The sequence below is a fragment of the Chlorocebus sabaeus genome, chromosome 27 (genome assembly GCF_047675955.1).
Source record: "Chlorocebus sabaeus isolate Y175 chromosome 27, mChlSab1.0.hap1, whole genome shotgun sequence".
NCBI lineage: Eukaryota > Metazoa > Chordata > Mammalia > Primates > Cercopithecidae > Chlorocebus > Chlorocebus sabaeus.
In genome coordinates this window covers 11,192,824-11,208,114 of record NC_132930.1, presented here as the reverse complement: position 1 = coordinate 11,208,114, position 15,291 = coordinate 11,192,824, and the positions used below count along the sequence as shown (strand labels likewise).

The 15,291-nt window shown below is 42.0% G+C and overlaps 1 protein-coding gene across 2 annotated transcripts in view; it reads right to left on the bottom strand.

Annotated features, from left to right (window-relative positions):
* Positions 1–15,291, bottom strand: part of SMIM14 (small integral membrane protein 14) — a 78,832-nt gene that overhangs the window by 18,977 nt on the left and 44,564 nt on the right. For both annotated transcript variants that reach the window (XM_008017607.3, XM_008017606.3), the window contains exon 3: positions 4,265–4,313. In XM_008017607.3, coding sequence (XP_008015798.1) covers positions 4,265–4,313 — 49 coding nt within the window. The remainder of the gene's footprint in view (positions 1–4,264; positions 4,314–15,291) is intronic.

Sequence of the window (15,291 nt, the reverse complement as noted above, 5' to 3'; positions counted from 1 at the left end):
TAAATGAATAAATGACATTTCTGATATCACAATGATTAAACACTGTTCTAAAACAATGGAATAACATCTGTGAAAAGGGGAAGAGTAAAAAAATAAGACAATGGAATGTATACAAAATAGAACTACAGAAATGAAGGGCAGAAGTGAACCAAAGTAACCAATGTAAAAACAAGTCAGGAGAAGAGAATAAAACATATATTTCTTCAAGGCTTATTTCAATTCTTATGAAGCCTCCAATTCCCACAAGCTTAAAACACATATTTAATTTTAAAAAATAACTTTTTCCAATTGAATAGTAACACATGTATCTAAATATAAAGATAGCTACAAAATATATGTTTTATTATTTTAAGAAAAAAGTATAAGCTCACTGGAGAAAATTTAGAATATAAGAAAAATAATTCTATCCCTCACAGTAAACTACTGTTTAACCATTTAAAAGCCTAGCTCTCAGAAAGGATTTTTACCAACTGCTAAAAGAATTGGAGGGAAAGAAAACCTTGCCGATATGCCTAAATGAACGTTCAAAGTTTCACCTTTCTTTTTAGAGTTAGGAAGTCACATTTTACCTACAGGAATGAATATATTTGGTTATAGGTGGGGCTGGTTCAAGAGTCACAAAAGCCGCACAGGTAATAAATACCTGTTTTCCCATGGGGAGGTTCAATAAAATTATTTTCAACTAGGAAAACAGGTTTTAGCTTTACCTGTTGAGGCAAATATTTGAGCTGTACACTGCAGGTTAATGAATGCTACTGGAGAAGTAACATAAAGAAGTCTGGAGGGAGGGAACCACCACCCATTGTCCTAACAATGCATGTTTCTATTGCTTTCTTGTCTTGAAGGCATATATGTCGCCCAAATGGACTAAGTTCTGACGAAAGTTCTGCTTTAGGCTAGGCACTGCACTAGCTCCCACTTCTCTAAGTTGTTATATCTGTGGAATTTGATGGGACACCCAGTTCACAAAGTGATAAAAATCATAATGTATACAAGTCTCTTTAAGATTACCTTACTATGTCTTGTTTTGGTTTCATATACATAATAAACTAGCAGCTCTGCTTCAGAGATGTTACATATCAGCAACTAACCTACTAATAAATGCAATTGGGCAATACGTAAATAGCCTTAAAATGTGTGAAGAAAACCAGAACGTATCACTCCAAAATATGCCTCTTTCACACAGAAATTATTTTTGAGAGGCCAGGCATGGTGGCTTATGCCTGTAATCCCAGCTACTTGGGAGGCTGAGGCACTAGAATTGCTTGAACCTGGGTGGTGGAGGTTGCAGTGAGCTGACACTGCGCCACTGCACTCCAGCCTGGGCAACAAAGCAAGACTCCGTCTCAAAAAAAAAAAGAAAAAAAGAAAGAAAGAATTATTTTTGAGCGGTAGGCAATTAGGAAGTAGCAAATAGAAGAAAAGCTCTCTCTATTCCCCTCTTTTCTGCCTAAAGGTAGGATACAAACTCTCCTTTATACACAACTCTACAGACTTAATAGCCCAGAGACAGCACCAGAGGAGTCTGCAGACAAACCTTACTCCATTAGTTTCCTCCCAAATATTTACTTTCCCAGTTTCTTTTTTTTTTTTTTTTTGAGACGGAGTCTCGCTCTGTCGCCCAGGCTAGAGTGCAGTGGCCGGATCTCAGCTCACTGCAAGCTCCGCCTCCCGGGTTCACGCCATTCTCCTGCCTCAGCCTCCCGAGTCGCTGGGACTACAGGCGCCCGCCACCTCGCCTGAGTAGTTTTTTGTATTTTTTAGTAGAGACGGGGTTTCACCGTGTTCGCCAGGATGGTCTCGATCTCCTGACCTCGTGATCTGCCCGTCTTGGCCTCCCAAAGTGCTGGGATGACAGGCTTGAGCCACCGCGCCCGGCCACTTTCCCAGTTTCTTATCCTTCAAAGCCTAAAATCTCTTTCCTATGTTCTGCCCTTTTTCCACAAATGTATTGTTCTTTGTTGAAGATGCTACATAAGCCAGAGTTCTGAGCCACTGCTTTGAGTTACTTTGCACTGAGGTTTCTCCCACGCCACACACATTAAACTTGCTTTTCCCTTGTTCATCTATCCTTTTTTTTTTTTTTTTGAGAGGGTCTTGCTCTGTCACCCAGCCTGGAGTGCAGTGGTGTGATCTCAGTTTACTGCAACCTGTGCCTCCTGGGTTCAAGTGATTCTGGTGCCTCAGCCTCCAGAGCAGCTGGGACTACAGGCACGTGCCACCACGCCCAGCTAATTTTTGTATTTTTAGTAGACACAGGGTTTCCATGTTGGCCAGGCTGGTCTCAAACTCCTGGCCTCAACTGATCTGCCTGCCTCTGCCTCCCAAAATTCTAGGATTATGGGCGTGAGCCACCGCGCCCAGCAATCTATCCTTTGTTATAGGGTGTCTCAGCAAAGAACTCTGAGGTTGAAGAAAAAATTATTTGTCCTCCCCAACATATGCACACAAAGAATGTTCAAGTGTTGTTTATAATAGCAAAAAATGTATCAGTAACCTAAGATTCTAGTAAAAGGAAATCATTTAAACACTGGTGCTTCCCCACGATGAATTATTATTTAATCAATAATTTTTTTCTTTTTGAGATGGGATCTCACTTTGTCATCCAGGCTGGAGTGCAGTAACATGATCATAGCTCACTGCAGCCTCAAACTCCTGGGCTCAAGTGATCCTTCTGCCTCAGTCTCCCAAGTAGCTGGGATTACAGGAGCACGCCACAATGCCTGGCTCAATAAATAGTAAGACAAATATATGTTGATATTTTATAAGTAGTGAAAAATAACACATACAATGTGATCCCATTTCTGTAAGTTTATATGAAATCTAATTATGCCAGGCTTCACCATCCTGTGAATGTCATACTTTTCTTCTTGCAGTCTTCTGGTACAAGACTGGATTGGTTTAAATACTATTTTACTAGTTCCCCTTAAAGCATCTCTCAAAATATTTCTGAGTATCCTGAAAAAAGATGTGTCATGTAATGGCCACCAAGTCTGTCACCTACATATACTGCCCATAAAGCCATGTGGAGAAACTTCTCCACTGCCAAATTCCCTGATACGCATGTGAATGTCATAGCCAAAGGAATGAACTCCACAGCCACCCAAAGTTTCCACACATGGAAAAGAATGGCCTCCTCCCCTAAGAAGTTCTCAGTGGCCGGGCATGCTGGCTTACACCTGTAATCCCAGCACTTTGGGAAGCTGAGGCAGAAGGATCACTTGATCCCAGGATTTCGAGACTCATGTGGGCAACATGGGAAGGCCTTGACTCTACAAAAAATTCTGAAAAATTAGCCATGCCTGGTGGTGCATCCCTGTAGTCCCACCTACTAGGGAGGCTGAGGTGGGAGGATCACTTGAGCCTGGAGGTCAAGGCTGCAGTGAGCCATAATCGCACCACCGCTCTCAGTGTGGGCGACAAAGTAAGACACTGTCTCTTAAAAAAAAAAAAAAAGAATTCTCAAGCCTGCCAACTGATGCAAATAGATGTTAGGAAGACAGTGAATGGTTTGCGCAAGCAGCTTTGATGCCCCAGTTACACCTGCCCACAGTGCCCTGTTATAGACGTATTTACCAAGAAAAAAGACTAGGATATACCCGAATTTGTCAACAGTGGTTATCATTAAGTATTCTGGAAGTTCTTTCTTTTCCTTTCTTCTTTTTTTTTTTTTTGAGAGAGGGTCTCACTACGTCACCCAGGTTGGTGTGCAGTGGTGCCATCACAGCTCACTGCAGCCTCAACCTCCCCCGGCTCAGGTGATCCTCCCACCTCAGCCTCAGGAGTAGCTGGGGCTGCAGTTGTGCACCGCTACACCCCACTAATTTTTGTATTTTTTGTAGAGACAGGGTTTCCCCATGTTGCCCAGGATGATCTCGAACTCCTGGACTCAAGCGATCCGCCTCAGCTTCCCAAAGTGCCAGGATTACAGGTGTGAGCCACTGCACCCAGCCATTTTTTTCCTCATACTTATTTATAATGTTCTGCAATAAATAGGGTTTTTGAGTCATGAAAACAAATTTTAAGTTAAAGAATGAAATAGACAAGTAGCAAATACATTACGGAGAACCATTTTCTTATTAAAGAGCAAACTATGAGAATAATTTCTTTCCTTTGTGTCAGTCTTTTTTTTTTTTTTTTTTTTTTTTTTTTGGTAACCACCAGAATAGGCAATGTAAGAATACATTCTGACAAATATTCACAGGCATCTGGCCTCTAATTCCGCCCCCAATGCCATCCTTCCTCCTGTCTCAGTGGTACTTACATTCCTGAAGACACTCTGTGTCTGTGCAGTAAGACTGGGACTGCCGTAACTACAATGAATAAGAAAGGGAAGTTAGCTATTAGACTTCAACAAAAGTGGACAATAATTATTAGAAAGATCATGTTTTGGCCGGGTGCAGTGGCTCACGCCTGTAATCCCACACTTTGGAGGCTGAGGCGGGTGGATTGTTTGAGCTCAGGCATTCAAGACCAGCCTGGGTCACACAGCAAAACCCTATGTCTACAAAAAATACAAAAATTAGCCAGGTGTGGTGGTGTGTGCCTGTAGTCCCAGCTATTCAGGAGGCTGAGGCAAGAGGATCACCTGAGTCTGGAGGTGAAGGTTGCAGTGAGCCAAGATGGCACCACTGCACTCCAGCCTGGGTGACACAGTGAGACCTTGCCTGAAAACAAACAAACAAAATTCATGTTTTGTTTTGTTTTGTTTTGTTTTTTGAGACAGGGTCTAGGCTGGAGTGCAGTGGTGCAATCCTGGGCTCAAGTGATCCTCCTGCCTCATCCTCCTGAGTAGCTGGCACTACAGGTGTGTACCACCACGCCTGGGTAATTTTTTAAAAATCATTTTGTAGAAATTTTTAGAAAATCATTTTGTAGGGTCTTACTATGTTGACCAGTCTAGTGACGAACCATGTTTTGGTTATTATTATTATTATTAGAGTTTCACTCTTGTTGCCCAGGCTGGAGGGCAATTGTGCGATCTCAGCTCACTGCAACCTCTGCCTCCCAGGTTCAAGCGATTCTCCTGCCACAGCCTCCTGAGTACCTGGGATTACAGGCACCCGCCCCCACACCCAGATAATTTTTTTGTATATTTAGTAGACATGGGCTTTCACCATGTTGTCCAGGCTGGTCTTGAACTCCTGACCAAAGGTGATCCACTTGCCTCAGCCTCCCAAAGTGCTGGAATTACAGGCGTGAGCCACCACACCTGCTCACCATGTTTTGGTTTTTAATGAATGCTGTCCAAGAGGGTATCTTCAAAATCATACACAAACACAGAATACTCTGAGGGACTGTCTACTTTTTTTCCTACCCAAAATAATTTTCAAATATACTGTGATCTGTTGCAACTGACCCATTTAAATTAAATAATTTTTTAAAAACCACCCATGACACAAATTCTTGCTACCAATATATAATTAGGCATCCCAAAGGGAAAGTGCTGAACCGTAGAGAACTAGAAGAGTAAAGCTTTGTTAAAGAGATTTTTCTCATTGACAATTAGAAGCAGATAAAGAAAAAAAACCAGATTCTATTTGTAGAAAATGCATCTTTGAAAGGAAGCATAAAGCATCAGTGGTTGGATAGATAAGAAACCAATAAAAGGAGTTATGAGTGAAGGTACAATGGAGGAGTAGAGAAGACTGACAGAAATAGAAGCTAAATTTTTCAATGTCTATCTTTTTATATAGTTTTAAAATCATGTGATTATCAGTTTTAAAAAGAAAGTTAAAAAAGAAAAGGCCCATCTATCTATATTATAAACCACCCTTTTATGAGCATACAAACTATGTTGAGAGCTTTTAGGATGTTTAAAAATGAAAATCTCATAAACCTTAAGATAGAGATGAATAAATAGTAAAGAGAATGAGGGGCATATAACTTTCCAAGTTAGTCTCATTACTAACTACGCCCTCTCCATTAGAGTAGTAAGCCACACTTGCAATTGTTTGCGATGGCAACTATGGTGCAGTAGTGCTTAGCTGGTTCAGCATGGCTCTGCAGAATGACAGGCCTAGATTTAAAGTCTGGTTCTGCGACCTTTTTTTTTTTTCCCCCTTTTAGAGATGGAGTCTCACTCTGTCGCCCAGGCTAGAGTGCAGTGGCATGACCGCAGCTCACTGCAACCTCCACCTCCCGGGTTCAAGCAATTCTCCTGCTTCAGCCTCCCTACAGGTGCATGCTGCCATGCCCAGCTAATTTCTTTTGTATTTTAGTAGAGACAGGGTTTCACTGTGTTAAGCCCAGGCTGGTGTCGAACTCCTGAGTTCAGGCAATCTGCCTGCCTCGGCCTCCCAAAGTGCTAGGATTACAGGTGCGAGCCACAGCACCTGGCCCTGCAAGTTTCTATGTTTCAAGACGTTCGGGCAAGTAATTTAACACCTCTAAGCTTCAGTTTCCTCGTCTGGTAAAATGGGGATATAATATCACCTATATCTAAGAGTACTAGTGAGAATTAAAATGGGTAACAGATGTGAAATGCAGTAACCACTCAAGAAATGTTAGCTTTTGGCCAGGCGCGGTGGCTCACGCCTGTAATCCCAGCACTTTGGGAGGCCGAGGCGGGCAGATCACAAGGTCAGGAGATCGAGACCATGGTGAAACCCCGTCTCTACTAAAAAATAGAAAAAAATTAGCCGGGCGCAGTGGCCGGCGCCTGTAGTCCCAGCTACTCGGGAGGCTGAGGCAGGAGAATGGCGTGAACCCAGGAGGTGGAGCTTGCAGTGAGCCGAGATTGAGCCACTGCACTCCAGCCTGAGCGACAGAGCGAGACTCTGTCTCAAAAAAAAAAAAAGAAATGTTAGCTTTTATTACTGTGCCATACAAATTATGACCTCAACTAAACAATTATTGGAATTAACAACTAAACGAATCATTTTGTAAATTATTCGATGTTTGGAGCCAGGGACGGTGGCTCGTGCCTGTAATCCTAGCACTTTGGGAAGCTGAGGTAGGAGGATCGCTTGAGCCTAGGAGTTTGAGACCAGCCTGGGCAACATGGCGAAACTCTCATCTCTACGAAATAGAAAAATTAGCCAGGCCTGGTGGCGGTAGACCTTGTTTCAAAACAAAAACAAAAACAAAAAAACTAGTTTCGTTTGAAAAAGAATGAGAAAGCAGATTTTTTTTTTTTTTTTTTTTTTTTTTTTTTTTTTTTAAAGAGTCTCACTTTGTTACTCAGGCTAGAGATGAGTGGCGTAATCACAGCTCAAAACAATCCTCCTGCCTCGGCCTCCCAAGTAGCTGGGACTACAGGTGCCACATTTTTGTACTTTTCGTAGAGATGGGATTTCATCATATTACCTAGGCTGGTCTTGAACTCCTGAGCTCAAGCGATCTGCCAGCCTCCACCTGCCCAAGTGCTGGGATTACAGGCATGTGCCACCAAGCCCAGTGAAGAAAATATTTTTTAAAAAATTAATTTTAATGAAATAGAAACAGGGTCTATGTTATCCAGGCTGGTCTCAAACTCCTAAGCTCAAGCAATCCACCCACCTCGGCCTCCCAAAGTGCTGGGATTACAAACAGAAATTAATGTGGATTTACTCACTGCCTTAATACAATTATCATTACTATGTATTCTTTTCTAGTCTTAAAATATGCAGACTTCCACATAATCGCAACTGTTGCAACAATTTTTAAAAATTATTTATTTATTTTTAGATACAGGGTCTCACTATGTTGCCCAGGCTAGTCTCAAATTCCTGGACTCAAGTGATCCTCCTGCCTCAGCCTCCTGAGTAACAGAACACAGGTGTGCACCACTGTGTTGGGCAATTGTAATAAATATTTCTGGGAACTTGCTATATGCTAAATACTATACTAACAACTTTAATTTATTATCTTATTTGGTCCTTACCATGTTGGTCAGGCTGGTCTCGAACTCCTTACCTGGTGACCTGCCCACATTGGCCTCCCAAAGTGCTGGGATTACAGGTGTGATCCACTGCACCCAGCCTGTCACTCAGTAGTCTTTTTTTTTTTTTTTTTGAGACTGAGTCTCGCTCTGTCGCCCAGGCTGGAGTGCAGTGGCACATCTCGGTTCACTGCAAGCTCTGCCTCCCAGGTTCATGCCATTCTCCTGCCTCAGACTCCCGAGTAGCTGGGACTACAGGTGCCTGCCACCACGCCCGGCTAATTTTTTCTATTTCTAGTAAAGACGGGGTTTCACCGTGTTAGCCAGGATGGTCTCGATCTCCTGACCTCGTGATCCACCCACCTCGGCCTTCCAAAGTGCTGGGATTACAGGCGTCAGCCACTGTACCCAGCCGTCACTCAGTAGTCTTTAAGATGAACATGACCAGTGTTTTTCTTCAGCACTAATCTCTCCTCCTTCTACCAGGAAGAGGAGGAGCCTTCCCTTTGATGCTAAAAAAAGAGTAATGTATCTATACTCTTTCCTGCTATATAAGTATCTATAGAACCAATTACTCACACAACATTGGTAATTAGAGAAATTATGCCAGTTTAATATGGAAAGTATGTTGGTTCTTAAGTATTTTTCCTAGGTAAAGGGAGCTGGAAAAGCAGGAGTCAAATTATGCCTTTCAGTAGAAAAGGATACAGTCTTTAGCTCACTGCTGGGTAGACAGGAGCCTTTTTAGCCTTTTTTTTTTTTTTTTCCTGAGACGGAGTCTGGCTCTGTGTCCCAGGCTGGGGTACGGTGGTGTAATCTTGGCTCACTACAACCTCCGCCTCCTGGATTCAAGTGATTCTCCTGCCTCAGCTTCCCAAGTAGCTGAGATTACAGATGTGCACCATCATGCCCGGCTAATTTTTGTATTTTTAGGAGAGACAGGGTTTCCCCATGTTGGCCAGGCTGGTCTTGAACTCATGATCTCAAGTGATCCTCCTTCCTCGGCCTCCCAAAGTGCTGGGATTTAGGTGTGAGCCACTGTGCTTGGCCTCCTTTCAGTTTTAAACGAAAAATGAGTGCCTGTGTACACATACTCACAAACACAATCAAGAATGAAAGAAATTATCAGGATCCTGGCTAAGAAAAGCAACTTCATCTTAGACCAAGCTACGGTGAGTCTTTGGGACATCTTGCCAAGAGCTGGTGTTGGATCCTTCTCTTCTGTGCTTGACAGCTACATTCCTCATATTCACAAACAGGCTATGCTCTAGGCTCTGAATAATGAAATGCCAAAGTATCACAGCCACATTCCTAGTCCAGGACTTAAGGTGTTTGGCAAAGCAAAGTGTGCTGGGATATATATTCAATATGTTGAATTCAAACACCTATGACAGGTAAATCGTAGTCTTTTAAAGCATTCAGAAACCATGTATCCAGTATCCAGTAAAACAGGAGAATTTTAGTTTTGGGGGGTTTTGTTTGTTTTCTAAGAGACAAGGTCTTGCTCTGGTGCCCAGGCTGGAGTGCAGCAGCACAATCACAGCTCACTGCAGCCTACACTTCCCCGGCTCAAGCAATCTTCCCGCCCCAGGCTCCCAAGTAGCTGGTACCACAGGTGTGTGCTACCACACCCAACTTGAGAATCTCACAGTTTTGATGCAACTCTTAAGCAGAGAGGCCTAATTTACAATGTATCTCAATTTTCTCTTGACTTACTTGGAGAAAACAGTGGTACTAGTGATGCTGATTTTGTCTATTCCAAAGGGAAACACTACCTTTAGTGTTCTCTTGTGAACTTTCTTTTTGTTATGTGGATAGGCTGAGAATTTTCCAAATCTTTAAGTTGTGGTTCCTTTTTGCTTAATAATTCCATCTTCGATTGGCTTCCCTCTTTTCAATTTTTGCTATAAACAATCAGGAGGAACCAAGCTATTCCTTCAACATTTTGCTTAGAAATCTCCTCAGCTAAATATCCAATTTCGTCACTCACAAGTTCTACCTCCCACCTAGAAAACACTAGAACACAAACATAATTCAGCTGAGTTCTTTGCTGCTTTGTAACAAAGATTGCCTTTTCTCCATTGTCCAGTAATGTTCTTCATTTCTAAGACCATATCAGAATGGCCTTTATTTTCTACTAAAATTCTGTACATGATTATTTATGTATTATGTAAGATGGAAGCTTCCTCTACCATTCTCCTCTCTTCTTGCTGAGCCCTCTCCAAAATCACCTTTAATGCCCTTATTTCTACCAACAGTCCCTCACAGCAAATATCAGCTTGTTCTAGCATACACTTAAAAACCCTTCCGGCCTATATCCATTACACAGTTGCAAAGTCGCTTCCCCATTTTTAGGTATTTGTTATAGTAGCATCCCACTTTTTAGTAACACTTTTTGTCTTAGTTCAGGCTGCAACAACAAATACTATGGGCCAGGTAGCTTACACACAAACATTTATTTCTGACAATTATGAAGGCTGGGAAATCCCAGATCGAAGTTCTAGCTGATTTGGTTCCTGGTACGGGTCCTCTTACAGGCTTGCAGATAGAGGTCTTCTTGCTCCATCCTCACATGGTAGAGAAGAGGATCATCTCTTTTCTGTCTCTTCTAATATGGGCACTAATCCTATCACAAGGCCTCTACCCTCATGAACTCATTACCTTCCAAAGGTCCCACCTCCAAATGCCAGCACGTTGGGAATTAGGGATTCAACATATGAATTTTGGGGGGTAGGTACACAAACATTTAGTCTATAGCATGTATATATACTATGATGCCTTCTATGTAAAACAAAAATATAAACTATATACATCGCATTTGCATATTAAATTTCTAGAAGGAGTTGGGCGCGGTGGTTCACGCCTGTAATCCCAGCACTTTGGGAGGCCGAGGTGGGTGGATCACGAGGTCAGGAGATGGAGACCATCCTGGCTAACACAGTAAAACCCCATCTCTACTAAAAATACAAAAAAAATTAGCCGGGCGTGGTGGCAGGCACCTGTGGTCCCAGCTACTTGGGAAGCTGAGGCAGGAGAATGGCATGAACCTGGGAGGTGGAGCTTGCAGTGAGCCGAGATCTCGCCACTGCGCTCCAGCCTAGGAGACAGAGCAAGACTCCATCTCAAAAAAAAAAAAAAAAAAAAAAGAAAATTCTAGAAAGATGTATGTGTCTATCTATATTTTCCAAAAACAGCCACAAAAAACAGACACAGAATTATTTTAAAGTCAAACATGCTCTTCTAGAATCTTGCCACTCCCCATTGAGAGGTGAAATCTAGCCAGACTCTGTGGCTCATGCCTGTAATCCCAACACTTTGGGAGGTCAAGGCAGGAGGAATGCTTGAGCCCAGGCTATGGTTAAGCCATTGCACTCCATCCTGGGTGACAGAGCAAGACCCTGTCAAAGAAAGAAGAAAGGAGGAAGAAGGAAGAAGAAAGGAAGCAGGGAGGAAGGAAGGAGAGAAATCTATTTGCCCTCCTCTTGAACCTGGACAGGCTCGTGACTGCTACACCAAGAATACAGGAAAGGTGTTGTGACTTCTTAGACTAAGTTCTCTCCCTCCCCCATCTCCTCTTAGGAGGGATGTTCTCCCTTGGAACCAAGCCACCATGCTGTGAGGAGGCCAAGCAGCCACATGAAAAGGCCCTATGTAGACATTCTGAGAATACCGGCTAAGGTTCCAGCCACTCACCAGCATCAACTATCAGACAGTGAGTCACCAAGCTTCCAGATACTTCCTGCCCTCAACTTCTATGTCTTCTAGCTAAGAGCACAAACAATGATCAGCAGACAAGCTGTGTGAATTCCAGACACAGTCTGTCAGCTTAGTGAACGAAGTTGGTTCATGAACTTAGTTCTATGGAATTAAGTTTTGGGGAAATTTGTTATACAATAATAATAATGGGAATAATACACAAGAAACTGTTGGCTGAGGGTGGTGACTCATGCCTGTAATCCCAGCACTTTGGGAGGTCAAGAAGGGAAGATTGCCTGAGGCCAGGAGTTTGAGACCAGCCTGGGCAACATAGAGAGACCCCATCTCTATTCTAAATAAATAAATAAAACATAACTTTACATCCTAAATACACAGTTCAAAATTGGTAAGACCAATTGTATTGCTAACCATAGAAGGCTATGTGCCTTCTATGTCTTCTAGTGCCTGGATATTGATTTTTAAAAATGATTAAGATTTGAAACAAAGTAGTCCACTGAAATTTCCTTATTGACTAAAATAAAACTCAAAAGTTATCACACGATTAAAAAAGCTATCACAGCAACATGAAAAATGCAAAATACTATTAAATTGAGGAAAATATACATATTCCATAGTATCTAAAAACATATTTCTTAAAAAGATCTGGGAAAATACAAACCAATTCATCTGGGAAAGTAGGAAATAAAAACTAAGTATGGAGAAGGGAGTTCAGCCTTACTTTTAAGGTACTGATATTTTTTGAAAGTACATGTTCATATATTATTTATATAATTAAATATTTTAAAAATAGAAACAAAAAGAAAGAAAGAAAAACAAATATTTTACAAAAGTTTTAACATAACTAGCAAAAATACATTTGCTGCATAGAGAAGTCTCTCAAAGAAACTTTCCAGACACAGATATTTTTCTTCCAGGAAAGGTCCAGCGGGCCTTGAAGTGACTTACGTAAGTGCAGTAGACATCACAATTTACAGGGCATTCAGGCCTATAAAAAGGAATCTGACCAAGGGTCTCCCAAATCACATGTTTTTACAGTACTTTAATACAGAAACAAATTTATTTTATTTTTCTTGAGACGGAGTCTCGCTCTGTCACCCAGGCTGGAGTACAATGGCGCAACCTCTGTAGAGTGTAACCCCTGCCTCTCGGGCTCAAGCAATTCTCCTGCTTCAGCCTCTCAAGTAACTGGGATTATAGGTGCCCACCACCACATCCGGCTAATTTTTGTATTTTTAGCAGGGATGGGTTTTCACCATGTTGACCAGGCTGGTTTCAAACTCCTGACCTCAAATGATTCGCCCACCTCAGCCTCCCACAGTGCCGGGATTACAGGCGTAAGCCACTGCGCCTGGCCCAGAAACAAATTTCAATAAAGATGTAGAAGTTTTAGTTATGCTGTTTAGATTAAGAGTTGAAATACAGAGCTCAACAATTAAAACATAAAAATAAAGAGGATTACTTGCATTCCAAAATCTTAGATTCCAACAGAACAGGAAAAACACATGAGCATAATCCAAGTTCACGTTTCTAAATCCATCTGCTCTCTCTTTCTAGAATTCCTATCATTAATAGAAGAAACTATATAGCAAGACAGCCAGTGAAGCAGAACAACAGGAGAAGAGGGCGAAGCCAGAAGCAAATTATTTCAATGGAAGAAAAATCTCCACTCCAGGTTGTTTTCACTGGTATAAGGATATGAATTACTTTTTAAAAAAGAATAGTAGGTAGCCAGGCACGGAGGCTCACGCCTGTAATCCTAGCACTTTGAGAGGCCGAGGTGGGTGGATCACAAGGTCAGGAGTTCAAGACCAATGTGGCCAACATAGTGAAACCCTGTCTCTACTAAAAATACAAAAAATTAGCTGGGTGTGGTGGCATGCACCTGTAATCCCAGCTACTTGGGAGGCTGAGACAGGAGAATCACGGGAATGCAGGAGGCAGAGGTTGCAGCGAGCCAAGATCGCGCCATTGTACTACAGCCCAGGTAACAGAGCGAGACTCCATTTCAAAAAAAAAAAAAAGAATACTAAAGTAGTTACAAGGAAATACCTGATTTTTTCTTTTTCTTGTTTTATAAAGAATACCAGACAACTTAAAAGAATAATTTATGCCAGGCATGGTGGCTCACACCTGTAATGCCAGCACTTTGTGGGGCCAAGGCGGGCAGATCACCTGAGGTTGGGAATTTGAGACCAGCCTGACCAACATGGTGAAACCCCACCTCTACTAAAAATACAAAATGAGATGGGTGTGGTGGCGCATGCCTGTAATCCCAGCTACTCAGGAGGCTGAGGCAGGAGAATTGCTTGAACCTGGGAGGCGGAAGTTATGGCGAGCCAAGATAACGCCGTTGCACTCCAGCCTGGGCAACAAGGGCAAAACTCTGACTCAAAAAATAAAAAAAGAATGATTTATGATTAGACAGGGGTTTTGTGTAGGCAACTTTCTATACATATACTAGTATTCTACTACTACATCACTAAAAATCCATAGTTATCAGCTGGGCATGGTGGCTCACACCTGTAATCTCAGCACTTTGGGAGGCTGAGGCAGGCAGATCACCTGATGTCAGGAGTTCAAGACCAGCATGACCAACAAGGCCAAACCCCATCTCTACTAAAAATACAAGAATTAGCTGGGCATGGTGGCAGGCGCCTGTAATCCCAGCTACTTGGGAGGCTGAGGCAGGAGAATTGCTTGAACCCAGGAGGCGTAGCTTGCTGTGAGCCCAGATAGCGCCATTGCACTCCAGCCTGGGAGACAGGGCGAGACTCTGCCTCAAAAAAAAAAAAAAAATTCCATAGTTATCACGGCGCATTTTCCCTATTAAATAACACAGAATTATATGTAACATGATGAAGATACCCAGACTGTCACTGAAAGAGACTCACCGTCTATCTATTCTTATCTACCTTTTTGAGTCCTTTTAGCCAGTATTATAAAGCACTAAATCTCTAATTAAAGTACAGTTATCCCTCGGCATCTACAGGGGCTTGGTTCCAGGAATCCCCCTCAGATTCCAAATCCAGACACTTGAATCCTTTATATAAAATTGTATAGTATTTACATACAATCTATGAACATCCTCCCATAGACAAATTGTCTCTAGGTTACTTATAATACTTAATACAATGTACAGGCTACGTAAACAGTGGTTATGCTATTGTTTTATTATTTGTATTATTATTTTAAAAATATTTTTGATTTACAGTTGACTAAATCCACAAATCCGGAGAGCACAGGTACGAAGGGCCAACTATATTAGATTAGGAAAGAAAAAAGTCCATGATGTGAGATAATACCTCAATTTTTTAAGTGTTTCTGAACATTCCTGAGACAAACAGAAGCATACACACACCTGGCAAAATACAACTGCATTAAGAATAGTCTAACACTCGCTGTAACTCAATGATGTAATTAAATCATAGGAAGGACCCATGCCAAGTGAGTAAAACCTTGTCACCAGCACCCCAAAACGGGCATTCTTTGTACTGCAATCATATCAGTCTTGAACTTAAACACTGTTAGTTTATAACATGTACTTTTTTTTAGACAGTCTCCCTGCCAGCCAGGATGGAGTGCAGTGGTGTGACAGCAGATCACTGCAACCTCCACCTCCCAGACTCAAGTGATTCTCATGTCTCAGCCTCCCAAGTAGCTGGGATTACAGGTACCTGCCACCATGCTCAGCTAAATTTTGTATTTTTAGTAGA